A 26,860-nucleotide genomic window follows, 5' to 3' on the forward strand; every position below is an offset into this window, starting at 1 on the left:
TACATGAAGTACCCCAAAAAGCATTCACCTGAAGATAGTTACTGTCAGGTTGGTAGTTTTGAAATGAAGAGCTTGTGTCTGTTGCAAAAGTAGCAAAGATTCATGAGGAATCATATGCTTCTCACCACCAGAATCAACCATCTATCTAATAAGAAGATAAAATGAACACCACCTCTCTACTTGGTCCATCTTTTGTAGGATTTTTTTTTCTTCTAAGTTCTAACAAATGCATTAAGTGAAACTTAAATAAGAAATTATTCAACCAAAAGTGAAAGTGTCCAAAATGATCATTGCCCCCACCACCATGACCCTTAGCTTTATCCCCAAGTATTTAGGCAATTTCTCTAGCTTTGCTGTCTCTTACATTTTTGTCACCCCTTGTCCACTTTTGCCATAGCCACCCTCCCCAAAATGAGATAAGGACCAGGTGTCCAAAATGATCATTGGATTTCTTTCTATTGTTTTGCTTATGACATAAGGACCAGGTGTCCAAAATGATCATTGGATTTCTTTCTATTGTTTTGCTTATGACATAAGGACAAGATATAAAAGCAACTAATGAGTACAATCAGAAGTAAAACTTTAGAACAATGACTTATATCTTAACTATTTATTTTGTAATCAAAAGTTAAGGCTGGATTTGTTAGTATACAGAAGCCCGTCTGCATAAGCAGGTGTTTACTAGACCTGACTACCAGACCTTATCTCTTCAATAGAGAAGATCAGGGAAACAGGAACATTAACTTCTGTCATCATAAATTTGATCAGTTTATCTCATACTTGTAGAAAAGTGATATGGCATCACCAACTAAATCAAGTCCTCTCTTTCACATTCAAGCAATTTGGACCCATTAGGTTGATGTAGCCCTACCTATTTTAAAGCGGGTAGAGATTACATGCCCTTCATTGCCTGATACCTTTATTTTAGTAAACTTGTTACATGTTGAGCCAGTTATTCTTGTTAAAAGACTAAAAAAAAAGTGTGTTCACGAATCGCAAAAAGGAAATGGATATTGGAGAAAAGAGACCCAACTCCCTTTAATCATACACTACTGATGACCTGTGATGGAAGGTGCAACCAGTGGAAAAGCTCAAAAAATGTGATATCATTTCTAAGAAATAATTCACGAACCCCCAAATCTCCATGGCACAGCTTGCACACAGGCTATTACATAATATACATCAAAGGCCCTTCAATTTGTTCTTTATGAATTAAAGCCTGTTTAACATTGCATTTCAGTTTCCAAAAGCAAGATTAAGTTCTTTCTCTCCATGCTTCTTTGATGCAATCAAAACCTTTTGCAAAACTGATGCCAAGTTCTTCCATATTTACCGCTTCCTCTCGATTTCAAAACCCCAACTTTGGAAGCTATGTGCGGAACAACTGCTGGCTTGGCATAGAGAATTGAATTAGGGTTTGGATGTTCTGATTTCTGAATTATTGATACTTTTGTTCATAGGTAGTGAATCTTTCTTTTCTTCACATTACTGGAAAATATACTGACTGTAGTTCAAGATTCTGTGAATGAGAACAGAGTTAAGGCCATCGGGGACATTACTTTTAGGCATTTTCATGGACTTGCACATTGGTTGAGCAAGCTCAATTTTATCAAGGAAATCTAGGAAATGGAAAGCATTAAATGAACTTTAGTCCTGCTTAAGTGTGACCAGAACATGACCTGAGGCAGAGATGAAAATGACTACTTTAAATAGCAGTAACCACTCTATCTCTTCTCTCCCATGCTTATGCTTGGAATATTACAGCAGCAACACTGCAAGTGGTGCACTTGTCAAGCAATTGACGGTGTGCAAACTTTACCCACTTTATAGGCGGGTAGGGCTAGCATTCCTCTTATCAGTTTTTCTCTCTTACAATAGTCTGCACCTTTGCATTTGATTATTCTTTGAACTTAGTGCACAAGGGCAAGGTTGAGCGGTAGTGGTGGTGGTAGTGCTGCTGATGATGACAATGACGATGAGAACTGATAATGATAGCAGGACCAGTAGCATACCTGATTTGTTCTTTTCTGCTTGTTCCATACCAGAGCTCAATGATTGCAATTGGGAAATCACCTGGACCCCAACCACATTTGAAAACATTGTGGCAGATTCCCTGTGATCCTCGGTGAGTCCAATGTATAACATACTGTCCAACCTCTTCTGCAAGATTTAATAGAGCTATCGATAATTCCCATTCTAAAGTGGGAAACTTTCAAAAGAATCAACTCATGGCACAATATTATGGGTTGTTTTGAACTCCCATTCGACACTACCTTGGCAACTTCAAGCACGTATTCACCAAGATCCACATACTTCCTTACACAGTGCCGCACTTCATCTGCTTCCGACAAATATGAGTTGTTTGTAAGTCCTGCTACCTGTTAATAAAATTGAATCGGCCAGTAATTAACAATTCATCCATTTATTGGGTTACATATTAATATATAATCCAAGCAGTATTCACACAATTTCAAGAAAAATATCTGAGACTAGACAGGCAATACAATGGATAGTAAATAAATTCTCAACCTGTTTTCATGAACCTCTGCATTATGTACAAAAGTGTCCCACACCAAAAACCAACACCACATAACTGTTTTCTTCACAAGGTGTAAGAGGTTGCTGTTGGAGAAAATGCCAGTCACTTAAAACTAAGAAACATACAGAAAACTTGTATTATGGGCTTTGGCTGTTAATGGTTTAGGTGTTTAGCTAGGGGTATTATGGACCTAGTTTATACTAATGTGAGCTAGATTTGCCACCGCATTATTTTAACTTCATATATAACAGCACATGTTCACGGTAGGAAGGTATTTACCCTAGCTGTGAGTCTCCTTTCCTCTCTCCTTCGATCTCCCCATCTCTTCCACGTTCTCCTCTCTTCTTCCTTCTTTCATCTATTGATTGTTTGCATGATCTAATACTACTACACTCACGAAATAGATATTGACATTCCGGAAACGATAAAATTACCATAAATAAACAGAAACAAACGATTATATCTATATAAATTATTATACAAAATGATGCTCACTGAGTAATTTGATAAAGTAAACACCTCCTAGTATGTACATTTTGTAGATAATTCAAGTAAATTATTAATCATAAAAAAAAGCTTCCATTCTCAACAATTAAACTCAAAAGAGAGGCTCAAAGATATTTAAATAGAAAATAGAAGGTGAAGAGGAAGGATCATAGATCTGGGAAGTTATATGCGATTGTTTGGTTAGATTGCCTTGGTTTCAGATTAATCTAGGAGTGACTAAGATCTATAATCACTCACTTACTGATGCAAAAATAAGAAGGATCGATGAACTGGTTGAGAACCAGCAAGTTATAAGCCACTAGATGAGGACCTTTTACTTTGATGATGAAGATGGAGATGGATGATGGTGGTTGATGATGATGATAATTGATGGAGATGATGAGGATAGGTATGTGGCAACTAAAGATCTACTAGTGTCTTGACTCTTGGAGATCCACCAATGCCAGCACCAAGGAGATCCACCTTGGATGTAATTTGCTGGGTCCACAGCTCACCTGAGATCCATAGGATATAGTCTTTCAAAGAAAGATTTCTTTTTTTTTTTTTTATTGTTGAAATTCTGGTTGCTGAAACAGCCTCCATGATTTGGTATTTATAGGGGAAGAGGAGACTAAGCATCCTCTTGAGATACATGCATTTGACATAAAGAGATTGTTGGAATCCCACACCTAGAAAACAAAAACCAATGCATAGAAAAATGTTCCCAAATCCCAATACATAGGAACTACAAACAAGAATAATTAAAGGAAACAGTAAAACTGCCTAGGAACATGAAGAGACACTTAACTAGAAACTAGGAAAATTAAAAGACACTTTGTTGGAACTGAAGAGTCACTGCTGGGATTGAAAAGTCACTAAACTGTTGTTGACTTGTGGGACCAGACTTGGCAGTCCCAAGGGTCCATGAATTTGCTGTGAGGGATAGAATTGTAATCAGCCTAGGTTGGACAGATCTGGGCTGGTCATGAACTCGGGCTGGACCTTCTTTGATAGGCCAGCTGCTGGTTTCATGAACTTGGGCTGGGCCTGGTAAGCTAGGCCTGGCGGGCTGGCTGAATTGCCTGCATCAACTCTCACTTTCTTCAAAAAAAACTCAACCTGGTTTTGGTATGCTTCGGGAAAATCTTCAGGTGATGCGAATCAAGCTTCAAACAAAAGAAAAATTCAGGCAGCTCACTATCACGGACTTAGACCTCTCTAAGCAACCGTGCCGGCACTTAGCACTCACGCTAGCACTAAGTCAGCCTTTCCGCAACTCTAGCAAGGGACTTGGGAAGAGAACTTAGAGAACACACGAGAGTTTGAATGAATGGAACTTGTATTGCTCAAAAGCTTGGATTACAAGGCTTGATAGCTCACTTGCTTGGTTGGTTGGGTAGTTGGTTGGTTGGTTGGTTGGATGGATGGTTGGTTGGATGCTGCCTTGGCCAAATGAGGCCACTTCTATTTATAGGCAACCAAGAACCCAAAGAATACCTAAGATATTTACAAGTGTCCTCCATCCAATGGTGGAGAACTTTCTAGTCTAAGAGACTAGAACCTTCCCACCTCCTTTGTGGAGGATTCTAGCTACTTGGAGAAATCTAGAAGTCTCCCCTTTCCTTGGCTATTTACAAGGCTTCTCTAGAACTTTCCATAACCATCCTTGCTTCTGGAGGTTGTAGACTATCTCTAGACTCTTCTCTAAGTGTAGAGAGTTCTAGGCCATGGACTTGGTCTTAGCCCAATGTCCAAGTCCATGGGCTTGCAAGTTAGGCCCGTGGGCCTTTGTTGGGCAGGCCGTGACATCACGGTAGTTAGGAATGTAATCGATCAATTGTGGTCCATTCTCCTCGAAAAACTTAGGTGGAAAGATAAAATCCACATGCTCCACCTCTGAATCAATGTTGGCTTCAAAGGGAATAACCACGGGATGTGCAAAAATTCAAATTTTAAATCTTAAAAAGGCTGAACGGATTCTCGAACGGAGGCCCGATGCCTGGATCCGTTGTTGACGTTTAGGGTAAAATTCAGTTTTTGAAGGTCTTAGCTTCCCCAATTCATTTCTCTTGGGTTCTTACCCTTTTGGTGCTTAGGGAAGGTTACTTTAGGTCCAAAAAGGTCTACATTATACTACCCTAGGCATAGATGCCAAGAGGTTCAAGGGTTTGGTCCTCCTAAGTTAGTTCCCATTTCTAGGGCTAGGGTTTGGAGTCTTAAACCACTATAATTTGTTAAAGTGAGGTTCTTAGACTTAGGGTAGAGGTCAATTGGCCCATGAGTGAACCAACAATGGGACCATAGGTAGGATTTCGGGTCCCAAGGATTCGGTCCAAGGAAGGGAGAGTCCAACCAATTGGGTATTGGTGGAAGAGAGGGCGAGTGCAAGAGTGAGTAAGCTTACCTATGCAAGATGATGCCCACTAAAAGCCCTCCAAGTGGCAACTCCTTGTCCCTCCACCTTCTCCTTCTTCCTCTCTTCCTTCTTTCTTTCCCAAGCTCTCCACGGTTTGGTTAGTAGAGGTAGTAATGGCCACTAAATGGCCAAGGGTCCCTATTTATGGTAAGTGGACACTTAAGGCCTATTTGGATGGTTCCCTCTAAACATGTTCCTATTTAAAGACAGATTTGGGCCTTGTGGGCCCACATACAAGGTCCAACAATATAGGGAAAGATAAGGGTGGGTCCACCCTGTTCGGAGACCTTGCCATGGTGTCCGAGACACGGGCAAGTGGGGCCCACAAAGATAACTTACCAAACATAACAAACAGCTTGAACGGATTCACGAACGGATCCATCAGCAGTGGGTCCGTTCGTGTATCCGTTCCAGCCAAAAAGGCTGAACAACCACAGAAAAGTCACCAGGCCTTGGCCCGCACTTCAAGGTTGTAGAGGGGAGGATACATAAGTGTAAACAAGGTAGGTAACTTACCTCTTGACCGTCACGGTGTGTCCTTCGTGATCCCGAAGAGTTTCCTCACTTCAAAGCTAACCTCATCGTGAGACGAAGTGTCGATATGGCACGACACAGGATGTGCCCTCCAGTACTCCTCGCTCTTGGGACTTGTGCTAAGAGGATAGTCAGTGAAGTCATCATCGACGAATTTCCCCCACACCCGGTTGAGGAATCTTTCCTCAACAGGCAAACACGTATTATAGTCAATGATCTTGTGACTGGGCTTGACAACCATTGCGAACAGCTCACCAACATACATGGTAGCACCATCTACACGTCACAAGGAATAATATAAAATAATTAGGATCTTGGGTGCGGGTATAACATCTTCAGATGCTGGGACTTCATTAAAGAGGACCTCATCAAAGCTATCTGTAGCTTCTTCTTTAACCCCAACCAGCTCGCCAAGATCAATCAGACCTACCTGTGCATAATCCCTAAGAAAGATGGATCCTCCTCCCTGTCTAACTTCAGACCAATCTCCCTTTGCAATCTCCTTTATAAGTTCATTGCAAAGATCCTTGCCAACAAAATTCAGCTTGTCATCTCTTCTCTTGTTAGCCCAAACCAACTAGCCTTCATTTCTAGCCGAAGTATTGCAGACAATATCATCCTTTGGTCTGAGATTGTGTGTGGGTTCGACGGTAAATCCCATTACCCAACTGCCCTTATGAAGATTGATCTCCATAAAGCTTTTGATTCCCTCCGATGGGATTTCATCTGCGATGGGCTTTCCCAGATGGCCTTCCCCCCCGTTTTCATCCATTGGATTCATACTTGCATCTCCTCCCTTAGCTTCTTTGTTATCGCCAATGGCTCCCCCACTGGCTTCTTCCATTATGGAGTCGAGATCCGTCAAGGTTGCCCCCTCTCTCCTTTTCTCTTCTCCCTAGCCTTGGAAGTCCTTTCTAGGAGCATTCAAGCCAAAACTGACCTTCACCTCATCTCCAACATCCCCAAATGTAAAAACCCCAATCTCACTCATCTGGCTTTCGCGGATGACCTGATGATTTTCTCCAAAGCTTCCCCCTCTTTCATCTCTGCCATCATGTTTTCCCTTTATCTCTTTGAGCGCCTCTCTGGCCTCCGTATCAACCTCCTTAAATCTAAAATCTTTCTCTCTGGCATCTCAGACTCTGACAGAGACCTCCTCCTGCGCCTAACTGGCTTTACCCTTAGATCCCTTCCAGTAAACTACCTGGGCCTTCCCCTCATCCCTGCTAGGCTTTCCTGTCACCACTGCACCCCCATGCTTGACAATATCCACAAGCGTCTCCAACTCTGGAAAGGCAATCTTCTATCCTATGCTGGTCAGCTTGAATGCATCAAATTGGTTCTCCAATCTTTTTACATTTATTGGTGTGGCATCTTTGGCCTCCCTAAAGCCACCATCAAAGCTATGGAAAACCTTTTTAGTGCTTTCCTCCGGAAAGGGAAAGACACTTCCGAATTCCTCCACCCTATTAGCTGGAAATCCATTTGTCTCCCTAAATCTGAAGGGGGCCTTGGCATTCGCCGCATCCGTGATTCCAATATCGAGGGCATTCTGAAACTCATCTGGAAAATTTCCACTAGGCATGACTCCATTTGGGTCAACTGGGTCTATTCCTATCCTCTCAAAAATTACTCCATCTGGACTGCTTCCATCCCCTCTAACTCCTCTTGGATTTGGCGTAAGATCCTCCACCTATGCCTCCTCGTGCTTACAGCTACCTCTTCCTCTATCATGGATGGATCAACCACCTCCCTCTGGCTTGACTCTTAGCACCCCCTAGGGGTCCTTTACTGTGTCTTCGGGACCAGATCAATATATTCCTCTGGCATCCCCTTATCTGCCCCCCTTTCCTCCATCATTTCCCATGGTTTTTGGTCTCCCCCTACCCCCTGTCCCTATCCTCTCCCAGATCTGCCCTTCCCTCCCCCCTTCTCTCACGGATAAGGTTATTTGGCTCCCCTCCCCCAACGGCCTCTTTAGTTTCAGATCTGCCTGGAATTTTGTAAGACACCAAGCCCACACTGTCCTATGGCACAAGCTCGTTTGGTTCAAAAGACACATCCCTCGTCACAGCTTCACAGCTTGGAGAACCCTTAGCCTTTGCCTTCTCACCCAAGCTGTCTTCATCCACCGCAACATCCATGTCCCCCCTTCCTGCATCTTTTGTTGGAATGGAACCAAAGACATTGACTACCTTTTCTTCGCTTGCCCCTTCACCTCCACCATTTGGAAGAAAGCCCTTTCGTTCATTTGGCCTCGTAGCAGGAAACCCCTGCCCTTTGCAAGAGAACGGCTCCGGTTGATCATGACTTTCTCCCGGCTACTCTATTTGTGACACAATTGGCAAGCTTGTGTTTGGCACTGCTCTCTCCCACATTTGGATGGAGAGGAACATTAGGAGATGAACCTCCAACTCTCCCTCTTTTGACTTGATTTAGAAAGCCATCTTTTTTTTTTGTCTCCTCCAAGCTTAGTTTTCTCCACCATGGTCCCAATTTAGATACTCCGAGGAAGAGGCATATTGTTGTATCCTAGGGTCTAGACATTTCTATTTTGCAGCCTCCTCCCTCTTCTTGCTAGGTGTGAGGCTTGTATAGTTTCCCCACCCCCCCACCCCCCTCACTTCCCCATCTTGTATTTCCCCCCCCCACCCCTTTGGGGCTTTAGTAATATATTTTTTATTCACCAAAAAAAAAAGTGGCCCATTACAAAGAAAACATATAGAATCAAAGGCCCAATGTATACATAACCCCACCCAAGGCTTATTTCCAATAAAATAAGCCCATTATGTGACTTCCCTGCATCATTTGTTCAAGGAGAATGGTTGTGTGTGTGTGTTCCCTCTTCTCTTCCCTGCAACTCTGAGATCCTTCATAGATTTACTCTTCTTCCCTAACCGGCCCTCCACCACAATAGGCCAAAATAAGAGCCTTCACCCACATTTGAAGAGCTCAATAGCAAGGTACTAAAACTCGGGTCTCGGTACCAACTCGGCTCTTGGAAAAACCGAGATGAGTCGAGATCTCGCCGAGTTGGTGCATTTTTTTTTTCCCAACTCGAAGCCTCAACTTTGGGTCAACCCGAGATCCAAGATTTGGCCGAGATCTCGCCGAGATATGTCGAGTTTTGGCAAGTTAGGTAAGGTATTTAAGTGGTAGGTGGGGTAAAAAAAGGGTCGAAACCGAGATCCGAGATCTCGCCGAGATATTGCACTTTTGAGACTCGCAGGCAATCTCGTCTCGGTTTTTCCAAAAACCGAGAAACTCAGCGATGATCTCGCCGAGATCTCGCAAGTTCTCGATCCATGCTCAATAGCTAAAAAATCTCTTGAAAAAAACTTTAATTTCAATTATCAAATCATGCTTAACTTAATAAACTCAAAACAGAACTACATCTAGCTAATAAGTATCCTAATCTAACTCAAACTCTTTTAACTCAGCAACTAAGGCTCTTCATACTACTATTCCCATATGTACACCTAAGTCCCACCATATATGGGCTTACAATTAAGGCCCATTACAACAAATAACCCATAAACAAGTAGCCTAAGGCTCATAGAACTAATCCATGGCCCAAAAATCTGGACTTCTTAAGCCCTATCAGCAGTCTTGGCTGCAGGATTTAAGTGTAAATGACTGCTCAAAACAAGTAGTTAAAAAAAAGTCCTTATTCGTTAAGCACTTATTTGTAAAATAAGCTTCACCAACTGACCCCTAAATCTTGTAGATACATAAGCATATATATGTAATGACATTCACAAACCTTCTCATTTGTCTTCTATTTTCGAGGTTGGCCTTTCTAGGTATCCAAACCCTGTAGTGGGGACCTGCAGGAAGTAACAAATACTAGGCTCATTTTCTCACTAGCACCTGCGACATAACTGATCTAAATCCTAAATTTAATATCCCTTTTAAAGGGGAGAACTTTTATCATTATGCAGTCAATGTTCTACATTGGTATAGTCCTGTATCACCTTCACTGTCAACACTAAAGGTCAGAACAGATTTATTAAAATAAGAAATGTGAAGAAAGGAAAACAAGGAAACATGTAGAACAAAATCAATTCTATGCGCATAATCATTCCATCAGAGGGTCATTAGCAATCAACAATTTAACCTCTGTCAAGCTTATTAGGCACTAGCACAAGCTGTAAACTACAAGCTGAGAAAATTCAAGGCACCATCAAATATAATTGTAATCTGAAGAAACCACGCAATATTGTAATACGGATTCATACACTTGATGACTGTAGAAGCTAAGATACCTGGAAAGTTGCTCCATTGTGAATGATGTCATGAGCTACAGGATCATTGATGAATTCACGTAGAGGCATAACAATATTTTCCATGTCAAATGGATCATTGCTTTCTCTAATAGAACCAAAATCACCACGTTTTCTAGCATCTCTCTGTCCATTGAATGAAAAGATAAATTGATCAGTAGACATAATTTGTTAGGGGAATTCCTCACTAGAGAGAAAATTTAAGAGAAAACAATAAAGAACAATCTGTTAGAAAGATAGGATCAAGTTACTGATCATCGCGGAAAAAAGAATGAAACACCCCCAACCGGGGGCATCCCCACAAGGAAAAAGAAGGCAACGCTGTCCCCTGGAATTGGGATTTCATGTCAAGTCTAGGAAGCTCATAGCTATCTTTTCAACATCAGTTTTAAAAACTCTAGTCGTTATTGAGAAATTCAGAATTACACTTGATGTCTCCCCATCCTCTAAAATATCAGTAACAAAAAGAACGGTGTTAAGATGTGAAAAAAACTTTACCCAAAAAAAAAAAGGATGTGAAAAAAAACTGCACCTAAGTGAAAAACTTTCCTTGATTAAAAGTGAACCATCCTAAACAGTGGTTACATGGTTTTTAGGATCAGGAGCCATCATTGGTTCCAATTGATAGAAATAAAGATTGGGCCAAATTGGGATGCAGACTGGGACACCGAACCCATGGACAGATCGAACAATCACTGTGGGCCACTCCAATCTATCCATGGAATAATACAAGCATTGTGTAGTCTATTTTATGTAAGTCCAGCCAAACCGTTCAAATCCATAGTTATTTGTAGTAGCCAATGCCAATTTATCTCTGGAAGATTGAAACCAAGGGCAAAGCTCTCATGAAAACAAGGGGGTGGGGGGGGGAGGGGAGGAAGAGGTTAAATTAGTCATAAAATCCTTTGGGTAATGGAAGTTGGATCCTTTGGGTAATGCAAGTTGGATTCAAAGTGCACTTGTGGATCATTATGAGAAGAAAGGGAGCAAACTGATTAGCTGTTGAATATTCACGGATTACCCGTTGACACGCGACCTGGACCCGAATACATTAAAGTGTCCAGGTTCATTATGCACATGTTGCACATGTGATTTGACTAGGATTTTATTTCCTTTATTGTAATGATCTCTGATTATAAATAAAGAGGTTGTGGGCACATTGTTCATAAGCCATTATTCATGAAATTCATCATGGTATCAAAGTGGGAATCCTGGAGTTGAGTTTTATCTATTTTCTCCTCTCCTCTTTCTCATGATTGTGCCTCTAGCCACCGCCAGCCTCCACTTTCCACCTCCCTTCCACCTTCCGCCTTTTCTTTTCCGCCACACCACCATCTTCAACCCTTCTGCCACCCCCTCCCCTCCTTTTTTTTCCGCCTCCCTAACAAGGTTTGAAAAATTGGGTCTCGTTGGGATCTCAGTCCCTTGGAAAACCGAGACGAGTCGAGATCTCACCGAGATTGTGCATTTTTTTTTTTTTGGGACTCAGACGCCCAACTCGGTGGGTTTTACGCATATTTTGGATCTGAAACTTGGCATTCAGCCTATTTCAGGCCATTTAAACACAATGGCATGCCCAGATTTTCCAAAAAACAAGTCCAAATATGAGTTTCACTTTGGACCATAGATTGGTAGGCGACGAGTCGTACTAAAACACCCTACTCTACACATAATTTAGTAATACATAACAATCAAAACATTCAAATAACGAGTACAGTACATCAATCTTCTCTGAATTTGTTACACAAAATGTGATTGAGTAATGAATTCTTCCCCATATTGATCCACATAAAATTCCCATGTCATAGAATTGTTGTAGTGTTGCACATAGTGTGACATAACCTCCATATCAGTGTAGTTATCAACATATATCAAACCCCCTATCCTAGGGTACATGGGAAGCTGTTGGTATGAGGTGTGAGATCCACTACTACTGTCATATTGAGTTTGAGGCGTGTATGGCTGGTTTGGGACTGGGAATATGTGCTCAAAACTTGACCCAGTGCTTTGATTGTCAAACTCAACTGCTGACTACCCAAACTGACCATAGCCACTATATTCAGAACCGGTGCTCTCCTGGCCATATTCATAGTCATGATGATGCTGAGATGAATGCCATGACTGATGCTCACTAGTAGTATCCATACTCATGCTTCCGAAACTTACAAGTATGGTGTTTATACTGTTGTCATCATCCTGAGCATGTGAGTGTTTGCGACCCTTCTTTTTATTGTACGTTTTAGTGTAACCACCATGGTTTTGATCTTGAGTAGCATGCGTAAACTGAGACTCACCTGTGAAACGCACCGGGTCCGCTTACGTTTCCACATCATATTGGTACTGCTCGCGCATCCCCTCATGACAATCATCATAATAACCACCACTCCGCATGCCACACCACCACCACCATCACCACCATCATCATCATCATCATCATCATCAGCAGCAGCAGGACTTCCTACTGCAGCCTCAAAAGGTCTCGGTGACTCTGAATGTGCCCCTCTTGCAACATATAGTCCTCAACATCAATACCGGTTACAGACGCAATGGTGGGGTTGGGCCTACCCCCAGGCTGATCCATATCGGGTGTACCACTATCCCTCACCCACTGGAATAGGGGATCCTCATCATCATCAGAGTGCTCCTGGAAAATGTTAGACAATTCGATGGGTTCTTTGTCATTGGCTTCAATTCCTTCACGTATGTGCCTCATCCTTAATCTCATATTGTAGGGCACCTACACAAGCTGCTCCAGTCGTTCGCTACCTTACCTGTCCCGCCTCTTTGAGTGTATCGATGAGAAAGTACTCCAGTTGCGCTCGCATCCGGAGGATGAACAAGTTTGTGAGAGCACTCTCACTGCTACCTTCCTCAAGTTGGGTGAACTTGTACCATAAAGCACCTACCAGTCAGCTGCATTACAAATATAGAATATTAAGAATATGTGCATTCTAAAAGGATAAAATTATAATTCATAAATATAATGTTATGCCACCTACCAGGGTCTGACTTTTGTCTACCCTCCACTGCAGCTTGTCGACCGAAACTTGTTGAGGCCTCTCTAAAGTATTTGATCTATTTTCATTTTAAATTTCAAACATTGTTAGAGACATTAGTATTTGCTATTTAGTAATTACATTCATAAACTAACTACCAAAGTATCAAAGTCTCATACTCTCACCTCATCATTGCAAGTAGCTTGTATCTTTGGATTAGGCTCCAACTTCTCAATAACAATTTGAACTCCCACCAACAAATCTGTGTGTAACCCAAGATTATGGGAATACTGATACTTTGGATTCAAATAGTATGCTGGTAAAGCAGACACCACAAATATAATTTGTTAGTGACTTAGTGCCTTTAGGTTTTAACTATGTAAATATAAAAAGTTTTAACATTTAAAGAGTAAAGTATGTTGAACTCACCAGCTTTATGCAATGGATGACTCAAGTGCTTCTCCCACTGCTCATCAATGATGTTAATGCAGGACTTTGTACTTTGAGGTATAGTAGCTCTAACCATTTCCTTCATTTTTTGAATGGCAGCATAAATGTGGGCCAAGGTAGGCTTCCTCTCTGTATCAACCATCCTCAGTACTGCCACCACTAGCTCTAATATGACAACCACTTTATACAAGTCCTTCCCGAATCTGTCACTTGCAATGGTCTGTTGTGCTGCCTTCCCTTCTTCTGACTTAGAACCATGCCGACCAAACCACTATTCACTTTCAAATATAGACCTCAGACCTATCACCTGTGTCTAAAAGCTCTTCAATGCAATGTAATTGGTGGCAAATCGAGTGACACCAGGCCTCACTAAATCCCCATTGCATTTTTCCCTCAACGTAGCTAAAGCATAGCCATGGTTATATACAAAATTTGTCACTTGTCTTACCCTATTTACCATACCCACCACCAAAGTTTTTTTCCCCATATCTTTCAGCATTAAATCAATGGAATATGCTGCACATGGAGTCCAAAAGAGCCAGATCCTCTTACTCTTCTTATTCATCAACTTCTCTCCAGCTTTTTTAAAGTTAGAACCATTATCCGTCACACTTTGGATAACGTTCTTTCCCCCTTCCTCGTCTACTACTAGCTTCAACTCTTTATACAAGTATGATGCATCCTTTACATGCTTTGATGCATCGACAGACTTCAAGAATACTGTCTTCCCATTGCAACTCACTATGAAATTTATAATGGACAGTCTAATAGGTCCAGTCCAACTATCAGCCATAAGGGTAACCCCATACGTCTCCCACATTGGCTTCAAACCATCAATGTACTCTTTCAGCTCTTGTACCTCCTGAGGCAAATATACATTATATAATTCATGTAGTGAAGGCCCCTTCCATCCTGGGCCAGCCCTCCGTGCAGCATCAAGGAATGTATTATAGTATGTTCCGTGTGCTACATTAGCTAGAATGTCATTGTATAACATGAACTTACTTGAGGCTTTTCGTGCTTCCTCTTGTTTACCACCAAACACTTGCGAGATGGTTGGCTGGTAGGCATCTTGTTGCCTAAAAATTGTTGGATCCTGCTCAAAAATGGGATCTGGGGAATGTGCTCGTGGTCAGGTTAGGAGCCGTGGTATATGTCTTGACCCAGTGCTTTTCCTCCTCTCATCTTGTTGCACTGGTGCAGCTAAGCCAAATCCACCAGCTCCTCTTGCCTGCTCATATCTTCTCACATTCTCAAAATGCAAACTTTGTCTACTCTCTGCCAAAGTCTGCTGGTAAATTCTCAGCTTCTGATTCAAACTCACCAGGTAGAGGCCTAAATTCAGTATCATCTCCTCCACGGACCTCTACACCAAGCCTCTCTAGTACTGCCTCGTCAAACTGTTGTTGTATTCTTTCCCTCTCAGCTTTCTTTACTCTTCCTCCTCTCAAGTGTTGTGCCATAGCCAGTTTCACTTGGGTCGGAACATTTGGGCATGAGGCAACATCCGCCTGTACCAGACAAATATTGCTTTAACCTAGTGGCTCCTCCACATAGCAACTTTTCACAATAATTGCATTTGAACTCCTTTTGTCTCCGGACATTGGGACTCCATGTTGCCATGCTATATCAGACATTGTGTACAAAATGTCTTATATTTTACACTGTTACATAAAAAAGCATGTATTAGTAACTATTAAAGACTTAAAGTAATGTATTAAAAAGTTAAAGTATTGTATTAAAGACTTAAAGTAATGTATTCAAGACTTAAAGTATTCTATTCATAACTGTTAAACATAATGTCAAGCTACTAGAACAATTAAATAGCTATCTCTTATTTATCCCCTAACCCTAGTAGTTATTTCTTAATTAAAAATAATATTTTGAATTTTTATTAAAAATATTTATATCTTAAAGTATAAGAAAAATATAATGTAATGATGTATTTGACATTATTTGAAGTTGAATATTATGTACATATGTTGTGCATAATTTTCTATAAGCAACATGTACTTTTCTTTAATATTATATATATTTTTTATTTTAATACTATTTTTATTAATTCTAAAAAATAAATTATTTTTTTAATGGGTGAAAATAAAAAACTGATCCATGAGGCTGTAGAGCATCTCAAAATCACATGAACATACCAAGGATTGAACAATTTTTGTTGAAAAAAATAGATTTGGGGAAAAGAAGGGATACCTTTGAAAAAACCTTCAAATATGTGATGATTCTTGCAATATTAGAATTGAATCTTCAAGTTTGTAGTTGAATCACACTTCAAAACTTGCAATCTATCAAAAAATTGAAGCCAATAAGAAGAAATATCGTTTTTGGGGTGTTTGGAGAGTGTTTTAGCCTTTTAGGACAGAACTCGCCGAGATATGCGAGTTCTGTCGAGTTAGGTGGAAACCATGGGCAAAACCAAAACCGAGATCCGAGATCCGAGATCTCGGAGAAAAATTGTAATTTCATGTACCATAGGCTCTCTCATCTCGAGATTTGAAATAACCGAGAAACTCGGCGAGATCTCGGGGAGATCTCTCGCGAGTTCTTGAACGATGCTCCCTAAGCCCTTCCGCCCCATCTTCTTTTTTCGCGGAAGGGTTTGTCAGCCCTTTTTTGTTACCGCCTCCCCTTTTTCACCCTTGGTGGTGAGTTGACTCCCACCAAGGGGTGTTTCTGATCCATACGCTTCAAGCATCTGTCCGGAATTTTTTTACCCTACCTGGTGATTTATCATTCGGGTTTCTTCAACCAGCCATCATGCCAAGAGATTCTGACATTACCACTGCCACATCTGGACACGAAGGCACGACTCTGCATGATTTCCTTCTGTTCCAAACCAGCTCCATTAAATTAAACGGTAGCAATTACTTATTGTGGTCTCACTCTGGTTCCCGTGGACTTTTGGCTATATTACTGGATCGGTAGCCAAACCAACTGATGCTGGTGCTGCCCAGGACAAGTGGGTGACGTCTAACTTTCTTGTCATGTCCTATTTGGTGAACTCTATGGAACAAGAAATCGTCGGGCATTATCTTCTTCTTGATACGGCTGCGAAGATTTGGAAAACAGCCAAGGATATTTACTCTAAGATTGGCAATGTTGCTGCTAGGTATGAACTTCCTTCAGACCAAGCAATTGGAGTTGACTCTTTCCAATATGATTCCAAGTAGTGTATCATGTGACAACAACTAGACTTTTATGGGACCTTTACTGCTACCTGTGAGGCTATGATGCGGATACTACTGCTTTTCAAAAATGGGAAGACTCGCGTGTTTTTTATTTTCTCGCTGGTCTCAACATTGAGTTTGATCAGATCCGGGCCTCCATCCTAAATCGAGATCCTCTTCCCTCTCTTGAACAAGCGTATTTTCTGATTGCTGCTGAAGATGATCGTCGGACAGCAATGATTCAACCTATTACCCAAGAACGATCTGCTCTTCTTTTTGGTTCTCAATTTGGGGCCCAAGGGAATTCTACCCGTGGTACTAGGACTAATCGTATGAGCAATATCGCCCTCCGGTCAAGTACGACTACTGTGGCAGGGAACATCATACCAAGGACCGTTGCTGGAAGCTCCATGGGCGTCCTGCTGATACCTGGGGATGTGGTTCAAACTGTTCTGCCCGGGTAAACCAAGCTGTTTCTGATGATCACTTTTCTGATCAGACCGGGGCTCTTTCCCAGGACAAGATGCAGCACCTTCGTACTTTGATGAGCCGACTGGACACTAATGTTTCTTCTACTTCTACGGTTGCCTCTACCGTTTCTAGGCCCTAAAATTCTGGTTCAGGTATTTCTTTTAGTGGTTCTTGTTCTTCCGTCGATTCCACTTCTTAGGTAATTGACTCTGGAGCAACAAATCCCATGACAGGTTCTCCTTCCAATATTTTAACTTATTCTCCTTTATCTGGTAATTCCAAAGTTCGTGTTGCTGATGGATCCCTTTCTCCTATTTCTGGAAAAGGGACTGTACAGTGCTTGCCTTCTATGCATATTTCCTCTGTTTTACATGTCCTAAAATTTTCTACTAATCTAGTCTCACCCGGGACTAGAACTGCAAAGTAACCTTCTATCCTTCTCACTGCCTGTTTCAGGACTTGGACTCGAGACGTATGATTGGTAGTGGTAAGGTGCTTGGTGGTCTCTATGTACTTGACGGATCCTCTTCTACAAATTCTACTTTGGCTTCACACGGCTCTCCTTTTGGCCCTCCAGATTCTGCCCTTGATGAACTTAATAAATGGTATTGACGTCTTGGCCATCCCTCTCTTGGGGTCTTAACTACTTTATTTCCCTCTTTGGTTAAAAGATGTAATCCGAACAATATCAATTGTGATGCTTGCATATTTGCTAAACAAACTAGAGCTACTTTTCCTATTTCTGACAAAAGAAGTTTAGTTCCTTTTGGTTTGATTCATTCGGATGTGTGGGGCCCTGCTCGTTGTGTGTCAACATCTAGGTTTCGTTGGTTTGTTACTTTCATTGATTTCCTTAGTCGGACCACATAGGTTTATTTGATGAATCAGAAGAGTGATGTATTTACTTGCCCGATTATTCCATAAAATGGTGGAAAATCAATTTGCTGCCTGAGTGAAGATTGTCCGCACTGACAATGGGAAGGAGTACATGGACGGCCGTCTTCAGACCTACTTTGACACTCATGGGATTATACATCAGACCTCGTGTGTTGACACACCGGCCCAAAATGGTGTTGCTGAGCGAAAAAACCGCCATCGCTTGGAGGTTGCTCGCTTCCTCATGTTTACCATGAATGTCCCTCCACAGTTTTGGGGAGATGCTGTGCTTGCTGCCTCCTATCTCATTAATCGACTACCTACTCGGGTCTTGGATGCTCGCTGCTCTCTTGAAGTCCTTCTGGGTAATTCATCCTTTGTTGTACCTCCAAAGGTGTTTTGAGTGTGTTGTTTTTGCACGCAATCAGCACCACATTGGTAAACTTGATCCTCGAGGTCTACGGTGTGTTTTCTTAGGATATTCTGCCACTCAAAAGGGCTATAAGTGCTACCATCCCCCCACACGACGGATGCTTGTTACAATGGATGTTGTTTTCCGTGAATCTGAGGCCTACTTTTCACCTACTACACCTCTTTAGGGGGAGCCTAGGAGTAGAGAGATGACTCCTCTAATTGAGCCATTGGAGGTTGAGATTCCAACTATTGATGAATCATCTACAGAAATAGAGCTTCAAGAAGGGATCACTGGGCAAGAACAGGATTGGGGGGAGCTTCAGGAGCAGCCTATTGTTCAGGGGGAGACTGGAAAATATACTTCCTTCAATGAAACATTTGCCAGAGGAACATGGCACAAAAAGACTACCACCACTGACCCACCTCCACCTGTACTACCGGCTCCAAGTTCTACTTAACCTGCTCTAAACTCTGGTAAGCCTGTCTATGATCCTAGTCTTGATTTACCTATTGCTATTAGGAAACCTAAAAGGAGTTGTACTCAACATCCAATCTCTAATTTTGTGTCTTATAACTCTCTATCTCCTTCCTTTCAAGCATTTGTTTCTTCCCTATCCTCTATTTCTATTCCTAACTTTTGACAGGAGGCTATTGCCGAACAGAAGTGGAAAGAAGCAATGAATGACGAGATGGATGCTCTGGGAAAGAACAAAACCTAGGAATTGACATCTCTTCCACTTGGGAATAAAACAGTTGGCTGCAAATGGGTCTTTGCCATTAAGCAAAAGGCGGATGGCTCTGTTGAGAGGTATAAAGCCAGATTAGTTGCAAAAGGGTTCACACAAACCCACGGCATTGATTACCAGGAAACATTCGCCCCAGTTGCAAAGATGAATACAGTTAAAGTGATAATCTCCTATGCTGTTAACCAAGGCTGGGAACTTCAGCAACTAAACGTAAAGAATGCCTTCCTCCATGGTGATCTTGAAGAGGAAGTCTACATGGAGATTCCAACTGGGTTTGCTACTTCAAAGACTAAGGGAAAAGTTTGTCATCTGAAGAAAGCATTGTATGGCTTGAAGCAATCACCAAGAGCTTGGTTTGAGAGATTTCACAAAGCTATGGTGTCAAATGGCTAGAAGCAGAGTAATGCTGATCACACATTATTTATAAAGAAAGTGAGGCAGCATGTCATAGTGTTGATTGTCTATGTTGATGACATTGTGATCACTAGAAGTGATACTGAAGAAGTGAAGAAGTTAAAGAAGTACCTGGGGACTGAATTTGAAGTAAAAGATCTAGAGAGACTTAGATATTTCTTGGGAATTGAGGTTACCCACTCAGCACGTGGCATCTCTCTGTCTCAACGAAAATATACCCTTGATCTGCTCAGTGAAACGGGAATGCTAGGATGTAAGCCTGCAGACACACCACTAGAGCCTAACACTCATCTGAAGAGCAAGGAAGGAGATCCAGTTGATAAAAGCAACTACTAGAGATTAGTTGGTCGCTTGATATACTTATCTCATACCTGACCGGACATAGCATTTTCCGTGAGCTTGGTCAATCAATATATGCATGACCCTCACTCTTCTTATTTGGAGGCTGCCTACAGAATCTTGAGGTACTTGAAGTCTTCACCTGGAAAAGGAATTTTGTATTCTCCTCACAGCCATACTCAAGTAGAAGCATATACGAATGTTGATTGGGCTAGTTGCCCTGATGACACGAGGTCTACATCAGGGTATTGTACCCTTGTTGGAGGGAACTTAGTCACTTGGAGGAGCAAGAAGCAATCTATTGTTGCTCGATCAAGTGTTAAAGCTGAATTCAGAGCCATGGCACTTGGAGAATGTGAGTTGCTATGGTTAAAAGGTCTTCTACAAGACCTATACCTTCCCACAACTCTTCCCATGCGTCTCTATTGTGACAGCAAATCTGCCATTAGTATAGCACACAAACCAGTCTAGCATGACCGTACCAAACATGTGGAGGTTGATAGGCACTTCATCAAGGAAAAGCTGGAGCAAGGAGTTGTATGTGTTCCATTTGTTCAGTCCAGTGATCAACTAGCAGATGTCCTTACTAAAAGTCTTTGTTATAAGTCTTTTTCTTCTGTAATTAGCAAGTTGGGCATGCATGATATACATGCACCAACTTGAGGGGGAGTGTTGAATGTTCACGGATTACCAGTTGACCCGTGACCCGGATCCAGATACATTAAAGTGTCCAGGTTCATTATGCACATGTTGCACATGTGATTTGACTAGGATTTTATATCCTTTATTGTAATGACCCTTGATTATAAATAAAGAGGTTGTGGGAGCATTGTTCATAAGCCATTATTCATGAAATTCATCATTAGCATTAACAAATAAAGGAAACATTCATCAGAACAAACTACATTAAAATTTAGACAGAACATACCCGCGCAAAAAGGTCCTCCCTCATCCAAGGAACCAAACACTTCCATGGCCAAATATCCAAAGTGCTTACTCCCTTTTTCTTTGAGTGAATACGTCCCATCATTTGGGTTGCAGAAGTTAGGTTAGAATGCACCAGAAACCTAGCTGCGACCTCCACCGAAAATTCATATGTGCTAAAGACACGATCAACTGGGTTTCTCAGTATTGTAACCACAGAAGTTCTCTCCTTTGGAAGCTTGGACACCATGCTATAGTCATCATGAGTAACCATCAATCTGCAATTTGGTTTGCTGCATAAAAAGCAAAATACCAACTCTCACAACACCTTATAAAACCAACTAAAAGTTTTACTGTAGCTGATTTCGAAGCCTTAAGAGTAAGAAACTGCTTTCTTTGACCTTGAGTTCGTAATCGAGCTACTGATATTAACCTTTTTTCCTGACAGTACCAGCCACTTACGTATTTTCACAGAAAAAGATGATATTTGTGTAATGATGTAAGAAACATATTTCAGCAAAATGTTAAACTTTTGGGTTCATTTCTTGAGAGAACTATATACTTGGTGAAATCCAAGTCATATGAAAAAATTCAAAGAGAATATAGAACCCCATAGCTTTTGCAACACCCCCTCCCCCCCCCCCCAAAAAAAAAGAGCAAGGGTCTCATGCTGTACCTAGCACTTCTTAGAATGCAACTATTGCTTAATTTAAAGTCATAACATTTTCACCCTTGATATCATTACCAACTATGTACATGCCGGAATTGTCCGGAAGTCTAATTCTCCAATTCTGTGTTTTTTTTTTCCTTCAAAGAAGACAATTCTGAAAGCCAATTCTGCTATATGTTTGCAAACACATGCTCATTAGGCGGATGAGAGGGGACATTTGTGCCTTTTATCAACTTATAGAACAAAAGGGGTAAAAGAAAGGTTTCAATGACAACCCTTGGGATCTCGTTTCAATTAGTGAATGGCCGACCAGCCTCTGGCAATTGGCACTCTGCCACTACATTTCTCTGGTGACTTAGAATACCAAACAATGAAGATTGGGTCCACAGTATAACAATTAGGGGTAAAAATATCATAACCCATTCAAAAGCTCTATTCAACCGAAGCAAAGCAACTGAAACAGAGAGTCGGTGTCAAATATGAATTCCATTTCACAATCTGATCTGTCATTTCTGGCCAAAAACAGAGATTTAGATGGGAAAAGTTTTGCCAGAGATGGAGACGGAGAGCACTGCTGAAGCATCATTAATGGAGGGCCAGCTAGGGAAGAAGGGGGAATCTCAGAGGAATCTCAGAGTTGCAAGGGAGAGAAGAGGGAACACACACGCACAACCATTCTCCTTGAACAAACCAACAATTTGTGTTAAAAAATCTGTATGTTTCAACGTTGGTTACAATGTATAAATAAAGAAAAGCAAAAGAATCCTAAACCAACTCTAAAACTAAAATAGAGTTCAAATCAGACAACTCTACATAACTTACCTTGGTACTAAAAGATAAAAAATAGGTTTGGGTTTCCAAAGTTGGTCATGCTGGTCCAACCAATCAAGTGTTAATGTATCAATTCTCCTCCTCTGAAAAGAACTCGACTATGTCGAGTTTGGAAAAGGACCAAGGAGGCCGTCTAAGTCAACACACTGGAGGAGGAACAATCCCACTACTTTCTTGAGTTTAATGTTGGAGAGATCCTTAGCGGAAGAAACTTCATGGTTTTGTTGTCATGCATGAAAGAGTAGGTATTCGTATAGCCACAATGTTGTGCCTTCTTATCAAACAGTCACGGTCAACCAAGAAGAATATGACACACCTTCAAAGGGAGGACGTCGCATTGTACTATATCCACAAATCCACCAATAGAGTAGGTGAGCAAATACCTATCAGTAACCTTGAGATTAGTGTTGTTGACCCATGCAACTTTGTAGGGTGTTGGATGTGGCTATGTCCGCGATCCCAACTTACGAACAACTTCTTCAGAGACAACATGAGTGCAACTACCTCCATCGATCACCATGTTACATAATTGGTTATTGCACTTCACATGAGTCTGGAAAATACTGTTGTGGCACCAATCTTCATCCTCTATATATTCATAGAGATAGGGGACATAATTTACATGGATATAGTAAGCCTCGCTTGGGCTGCTTTAATGGTAGTCTTTACATTTTCTCTTTCGCTCGTAGTATGGGGAAGAAGTGGACTCTAGAGGTATTAATAATTAAGATTAAGTTGGGTAATCAAACTCTATCAATTGTTAAATAACAATATCTTCATTTCAAAATTCTACTAGAATCCAGTACAAGTAAAAGTAAAGTAATGTATTATTACAAATAATAACTTTTCAATCAAACAACTATTTCAAGAATTCCCGTGTTCTTATTTCGAAAGGAAAAGGGATCTAGATAATAGGAAAGTTTTTCCAACCGAATTTGAATATTCTATTCCGATGAACTGGCTGTTACCAGAATTATATATGGATATTCTAATGAAGAGCAGCCGACCCCCTTGACGGGGGCCCACACAAGCGGTGGAGCATGTGGTTTAATTCGATGCAAAGCGAAGAACCTTACCAGGGCTTGACATGCCGCGAATCCTCTTGAAAGAGGGGTGCCTTCGGGGACGCAAACACAGGTGGTGCATGGCTGTCGTCAGCTCGTGCCGTAAGGTGTTGGGTTAAGTCCCGCAACGAGCGCAACCCTCGTGTTTAGTTGCCACCGTTGAGTTTGGAACCCTGAACAGACTGCCGATGATAAGCCAGAGGAAGGTGAGGATGACGTCAAGTCATCATGCCCCTCTCTCTCTCTCTCTCTCTCTCTCTCTCTCTCTGTGTGTGTGTACTGTTAATTTATCATGACTTGAGATGGATTTGAAAGGGTTTCACAGCCATTTCTCTGAGAAGGGGAGGCAGAATTGGAGTTCTGAGAATGGAACAGAATTGGCAGAATTGAGAATTAAAATTGAATCCAAACATGGCCTACATGGAAGGCATAAATAAACCATCATTGTATTTAGACAATTCAGTGTTATATCTTCAACATCTTTTTCAGCAGAATTTTCATTTTTTATCAATTTTTTTTTGATTGACATGATTATGAAAGGTATTCCCGGCAAACCCCCCCCCCCCCTTTTTTCCCTTTTTTTTTCCTTTTTTTTTTTTTTTTTTTTTTTGGGGGGGGGGGTGTGGAGGGGGTGTGGAGGAGCGTTACAAAAACCAGAACTAAAAGTCTAAAACAATAACTGCCACATAGTTCCTGCCAAATAACTCAGAAGAACAGGCACCATTTCAATTGTCAATATGTTATTAAAGTCCAGACTAACTTAATAGAATTTTATAAATACAAAATATATAGAGAAAAAAAAAAAACTCTACTACAGACATCTAAGAGTAATAAAATTGGGAAAAATTACCTTGGATCAAACCGTAGTTTGTCATATGATCGGGGGCATTCGAGATTAGTGTATAGTTTTTTCAGAAAGCTGTCAGATAAAAAGATGGTCATAAGTGGAGAAGACCAATAATTTGGAATCACAGTCTGAATTTTAGGAGAAATGTGTTGTTGAACGTATGACTACTTGCCAATGGAAATATGAGCGCCCGCCTGTTCTGGGGATATGGAGGAAAAACAGCAAATCCCGCAATCTGTGTTTGTCTTCTTTGACCACTGTATCAAGAGAAGAAGCTGCCCACTTCTTGACAGTACTTTGACAACGCACAAAATCTTTCTCAGTAGAATAAGCATTTATTGGTGTATACGCTGGGAAGACAGTAGAACATCAAATGTTAATTTTTTTACCAACAAACCCTATAATACATCTAAAAGAGAGAAGTACAAAGAAACAAATCAATTGCAGGACATTTAGCCACTAACAGAGATAGAAAAATGAGATAAGTTTGCATGAATGACTTGTCAACTTATAATGAGAATCCTCATGTTTATATTACAGACGTGTTAGGAAACCATAGCACGAAAGAAAAGCAACTTGGTGACAAAACAACGTAGAAAGGAGGAAAGGCAGAAATTGCTTTCTGATAGAAAAAAGTACATCAAAAAGTGGAAAACGCATTGGCTATGTGAAGGCCAAAAAAATCATACTACAGTAGACAACTAAAAGGGGGAAAAATGACAGTCGACAATTAAAAATCCTTTTTTTTTCCGGGTTAGACAATAGAGAACTAAGATGAATAGGGGAAACATAAATTAAATCCATACCCAGTGCAAAAAAGTATTGTCAACAGAAGAAAACTTTTTTGGAGTAGAAAAGTATGAAGTTAGTTTCCAAAATAGACAAATAAAATTACTGGGGAAACAACTGAGATGAATAGAGAAAATGAGTCATATGTATATACATACCCAAGGCAAAAAACGTCATCAGCATGGCAAATTTTTTAGCAGAAGCCATATCCACCTCTTCTCCTGTCCCGTTAGTTCACACAAGAAACAAAAGTAACAAAACTACATCATCAGTGGAAGGCAAAAGAGGAGGAAGAAATGAGAGGAACAAATAGTTGTCCCAGTTGCCACAATATATACATAAACATGGGGAAAAAAGACAATTTACTACCAAAGACCGAACAGTTACCAAAATTCCTCCCAGTTTACAATCGAGATAGTGAGGAAAATTAGAATTCAAGATATCATGAAGAAACGGCAACAAAAAATCTCAAAACTGTGTAACATACGCAACTTAGCAAATGTGGCAAAAGTAAAAGCCCATAAAAAGCTAAGGTGCTGCATTTCAGTTTTGAACTCAACCGTTAGTATAACAAAACCCAACTCTAGTTGTGTAGGAAAACATGAAATGGTTGGGATTCAAATATGAGAAGCACCAACCAGTCACCAAATGAAACAACGAAGTTCAAGAGAAGGGCAGGCATTAAAATCATATAAATAAAGCTCAATTTCCGGGAACAATAAAAGAAGAGAACTCGCCAAAAACTTTACAGGTTTCAAAAGAATCATAAACATTCGAGCGTCAGAGCGGAAGAACGAGTGACCTCTGGATTTTCTCATAAAAAGAACAAAAAGAAACCAAAGCAAAACCCAAGACGCAACATCAACGGCAAAAAATGCATTTACGCCAGAAAAACAATGAAAAAGGGTTTCCCCTACCAGTCTGGGATTCCGGGATCTTGTGCTCATAAATCCTAGAACTTATGTCGGAATTGTGGCAGACAAACTCACGATCAACAAGGGGGATCACACAGAGACCGACATTAGAACCTTCTAATCTCACGAGCCGCTGAAAGCTCCCAATACCCTTTTATTACCAGAGAAACAAAACTGCATTACAGCACAGAAGTAGAAGTCGAACAAACTCATGCAATCAAAAATTCAACTTTTCTTTTCCTTTCCTTCCCTTTCTTCAATCGTCCCCCTTCTGAAAATGATCCTGGAAACCTTACGTTTACTCTCTCTCTCTCACTCTCTCTCTCTCTCTCTCTCTCTCTCTCTCTTTGTGTGTCCGAAGACATCTAATGCGGAACGTTAATGGAATTCTAGAAGACCAAATTCAACGTTTGATCCTTCCTTTCTTCTTGCAGGAAAACTCGAGCGAAAAGATATACACATGTGAGAGACACTTACAGGACAAAACGGTAATTGAAAAAGCAATAAAAAGGCGCACTTTTTGGTCAACGTGAACCAAAGGAGCTCGGTTTTACAAAGCTCTAAATTCTTTCTTTCTTTCTATCGACAAAGGGGAAGAAATACTGTAATGGGGTCAATCCAAAGAATAACTTAGCTCTTGATGGTGGGTATTTTCTGAAAAAAAATTTCCATCACCCC

The 26,860-nt window shown here is 41.0% G+C and overlaps 1 protein-coding gene across 4 annotated transcripts in view; it reads right to left on the reverse strand.

Annotated features, from left to right (window-relative positions):
- The window catches only part of LOC122656749 (protein-tyrosine sulfotransferase-like), a 40,377-nt gene extending 14,104 nt beyond the window's left edge, over positions 1-26,273 (reverse strand). For 2 of the 4 annotated variants that reach the window (XM_043851386.1, XM_043851389.1), the window contains exons 1-8: positions 25,427-25,738; positions 24,652-24,829; positions 24,483-24,551; positions 21,072-21,360; positions 10,241-10,384; positions 2,274-2,378; positions 2,008-2,160; positions 29-73 (exon numbers count right to left, since the gene is read on the reverse strand). In XM_043851386.1, coding sequence (XP_043707321.1) covers positions 29-73; positions 2,008-2,160; positions 2,274-2,378; positions 10,241-10,384; positions 21,072-21,360; positions 24,483-24,551; positions 24,652-24,829; positions 25,427-25,475 — 1,032 coding nt within the window. In that variant the 5' untranslated portion in view covers positions 25,476-25,738. Of the gene's footprint in view, positions 1-28; positions 79-2,007; positions 2,161-2,273; positions 2,379-10,240; positions 10,385-21,071; positions 21,361-24,482; positions 24,552-24,651; positions 24,830-25,426; positions 25,739-26,185 lie in introns of those variants that run through there. The other 2 variants (XM_043851387.1, XM_043851388.1) reach the window with 2 other exon arrangements.
- Between the last annotated feature and the right edge of the window lie 587 nt (positions 26,274-26,860).

This window comes from Telopea speciosissima, chromosome 3 (assembly GCF_018873765.1).
Source record: "Telopea speciosissima isolate NSW1024214 ecotype Mountain lineage chromosome 3, Tspe_v1, whole genome shotgun sequence".
Classification (NCBI taxonomy): domain Eukaryota; kingdom Viridiplantae; phylum Streptophyta; class Magnoliopsida; order Proteales; family Proteaceae; genus Telopea; species Telopea speciosissima.